This window comes from Sorghum bicolor, chromosome 3, assembly GCF_000003195.3.
Source record: "Sorghum bicolor cultivar BTx623 chromosome 3, Sorghum_bicolor_NCBIv3, whole genome shotgun sequence".
In the NCBI taxonomy this organism is placed as follows: Eukaryota; Viridiplantae; Streptophyta; class Magnoliopsida; order Poales; family Poaceae; genus Sorghum; species Sorghum bicolor.
In genome coordinates, this window is record NC_012872.2 from 44,661,220 (window position 1) to 44,664,634 (window position 3,415).

Consider the following 3,415-nt stretch of genomic DNA (forward strand, 5'->3'; position numbering starts at 1 on the left):
AGGAATGTACGATTCGCCTTGAGCACCGATGGAATGAATCCCTTCAATGAGAGGAACAGTGACCACAGCACTTGGCCAGTGATCTTAAGCATGTACAACATCCCGACCTGGTTGTGTCAAAAGAGAAAGTACCTTTTCCTCACTGTTCTTGTTTCTGGCCCTCGACAACCAGGCTTTGATATGGACGTGTTCCTCGAGCTTGTGATGTAAGAATTCGAGAAACTGTGGAGTACTGGGGAGCTGATGTATGATGCATTACGACACGAGACCTTCACATTAAGGGCAATAATAATTGTGACTATCAACGATCACCTTGCGTTGTTTGCCTTGTCTGGACAGTTCAAAGGCAAGATGGGATGCTTAGTCTGTCTAGATGATACTAGGTGGGTGTTCCTAGATGGATCCAAGAAGAGTGTTTACATTGGGAATCGTCGTTTCTTAAAGGAAGGTCACAGGTACCACAGTAAACTGTACTTAAAGTACTTTGGCAACATCCCAGAGTACGAAGAACGACCTCTAGAGAGACGTCATGATGGAAAATATGTGTATGAAATGGTGAAAACCATACGCGTCATCTATGGAAAGAAGAAAATGGATGGAACGACTAGAGATAGAAGCACACCTCCTATCGAAGGGGTACCTTTTAAGAAACAATCGATCTTCTTTCAGTATCTACCGTATTGGCCGCAATAGGAGGTCCCCCATGCCATTGATTCTATGCATGTTCAAAAGAATGTCGTTGAGAGTCTGATCACTACCTTGATGGACACACCCAAGTCAAAGGATGGACTGAAAGCACGAAGGGACATGGAGCAACTAAAGGTGATACCAGAGCTTCAACCAGTACGCCAGGATAATGGAAAATACACTCTGCCCGCAGCTGCCTATAACCTAGACCTAGAAGAGAGGAGAGATTTATGCAACTTTATGAGGCAGATCAAAGTGCCGACTGGGTTTTCAGCAAACCCAAAGAAGCTAGTGTCGATGAAGGACCTATCGTTTCACTACTGCAAAGCTCACGATTGTCATATGATGTTAACAGTGTACCTACCAATTGCAATTAGGGCTATAAAGCCAGAGTTTTTGAAAATGGCCATCACCCGCATGTGCTACTTCTGGTTAAAGATCTCACAGAAGACGATTCGTAGGGAAGAGCTGAGAGACCTACATGATTTCGTGGTGGAGACCCAGAATCAACTAGAGATGTGTTTACCTCCTGCTTTTTTGATATAATGGTACATCTTATGATTCACATGGTTCATCAGATAGAGGCAATGGGACCTTGCTACTTGCATGAAATGTGGTCCTACGAGCGGTTCATGTCGGTCCTAAGCCGATACGTGCATAATCGAGCACACCTAGAGGGCTCCATGATCAAGGGTTATAGTACTGAAGAGGTCATCGAGTGCTGTCAAGAGTTCCTGAAAGTATAGAGAGGGATTGGTAATCCTAATTCTCGTCACAAGGGTAGGGTGGCTGGGAAGGGCACATGTGGTGGAAAAACATTCATCGACAATGATTTTACAGAGGCCAGTCGAGCGCATTACTGTGTCTTGCAGAGCACAAAACTGATGCAACCATACGTTGACGAACACTTGGCTATCATTATGGAGGAGAGGAATGGTCGTTCAGATGATTGGGTCATGAAACAACACAAGGAACGCCTAACTTCATGGCTGAAGGACCAGAACATACCGCCTGGAGAAAGTGTAGATTCGATTGTCATTAGTAAGTTGGCAAGGGGGCCATCGAGACAAGTGATGTCTTGGAATGCTTATGAAATCAATGGGTACACATACTACACCCACACAAAGGATAGTAAATGTGTGAACCAGAACAGTGGTGTTCGATGTGAGGCGGTTGACGGGCACGGGAGAAAGGTCCCTTACTTTGGCATAGTTGAAGATATATGGGAGATTGAGTATGGAAGGGATCTAAAGATGGCCCTATTTCGATGTCGCTGGATCAAGCAACACAATGTAAATGAGATTGGGTTGACAGTCCTAGACCTACAGAACATAGGATACCAAGATGACCCTTGGGTGCTCGCTTCAAGTGTCGCACAAGTTCCTGCCTGAGCACCAAATCAAAAGCCAATACGCTCGTGATTCTGAGCCGACCGACACTAGCACACTCCACCAACCACCAAAGAAGTATCCAAATATTGAGGCCATCAATTGGATAGAGGATTGCCCAAAAAATATGAAAGAGGCAAGAATTTCCTACCAAACCGAATCATGCAGTGCATGCCAGGTGGAATGAAAAGGTTTCATGATTGGTACTTGCGTGCTATGTCGACGCGACTAAATGAGATATATGCAACCTTCCCTAAAGGCACATTTGGAGGCTCAAGTCGGCATATTATATTTGACTTCGATGACATGCACGAATGCTTTCACCTCGGAATGATGGAAATGAATCTAGTCCGCGTGTGGTGCCTGTAAGTCCTTGCCATCTCGATCTGATATGAATAAAATCTTTGGATTTTCTTGTACCTGACCTATGTCGTGATTTGTAGAATGCAAGCACATATTGTGAAGCAGGCGCCAAGTCTCAGAGCTGGGTATATAGATCCTTTTTGGATCTCTTCATCATTTTTTAACGAACCCAAGCGCTGGAAACTTGATGGTGAAGAACTAGCTGCTGGAAAAACCGTTGAGGAGAAAGAGGCGATCTGGAAAGAAGCTATTCGCAAAAAGGCCTATATGGTTGCGGCACGGATTTCTAAAGTTCTTCTGAATCTCCAGCATAATGATATGATATGAATACCATACCACTTTGGGTAAGTTCGACTCTATACTTGAATAAAGCATTGTTCGATATATTTAGTTTGTTGCAAAAGACCTTATTTGTTTCTTTCATGATTAAATTCATGCAGGAATCACTAGATTGTTGTAGGGGTCGATGTTGGGTTGAGCATAGCACATGTCTATGATTTGGCACATTATGCTCCAGCGACATACAAGGACTTCATATCGATTCTCAAGACGTAATACAAATCCTCATTTGCTTTTATATGTTGCTATACATACATGTAAACTTTGCTTTTTGATACTAACAAGTTGTCATTGATAAAACCATTTGAATAGGGCATTCAAGCACTATGTCGAATATCATAAAGGAAGGCATTGCCCAAAATTGAAGAGCGAATTGGCGATCAAGATGCTCTGTGCGGTACGTGTAACTTACATCGTTATACTCGATTACGTTAGGAAATAGCATTACTTACTATTTCCATATGCAAAACACACAGAGTCTCAAGCAGAGGCCTGGAAGTAACCATTGTGGATATTACATATGTTGCATGATGAGTAACACTAGTGCCTACACGAGACACCCCAATCTGGTTAGTTTCACACTTTGTTCCCTCATAATATGAAAACTTAGCTTATGTTATGAAATTTAGTTCCCTCAT

The 3,415-nt window shown here is 43.0% G+C and overlaps 1 protein-coding gene and 1 long non-coding RNA gene across 2 annotated transcripts in view; one reads left to right on the forward strand and one right to left on the reverse strand.

Moving 5' to 3' along the window:
* Nucleotides 2,534-3,340, forward strand: LOC110433438. The gene is made up of 4 exons (XR_002450864.1): nucleotides 2,534-2,782; nucleotides 2,879-2,989; nucleotides 3,090-3,174; nucleotides 3,254-3,340. It is a non-coding gene; the product is annotated as an uncharacterized LOC110433438 (long non-coding RNA).
* LOC8075416 (probable L-type lectin-domain containing receptor kinase I.5) overlaps nucleotides 3,354-3,415 on the reverse strand; it is a 1,860-nt gene continuing 1,798 nt past the window's right edge. The window contains exon 4 of the mRNA XM_002457889.2: nucleotides 3,354-3,367. Coding sequence (XP_002457934.2) covers nucleotides 3,354-3,367 — 14 coding nt within the window. The remainder of the gene's footprint in view (nucleotides 3,368-3,415) is intronic.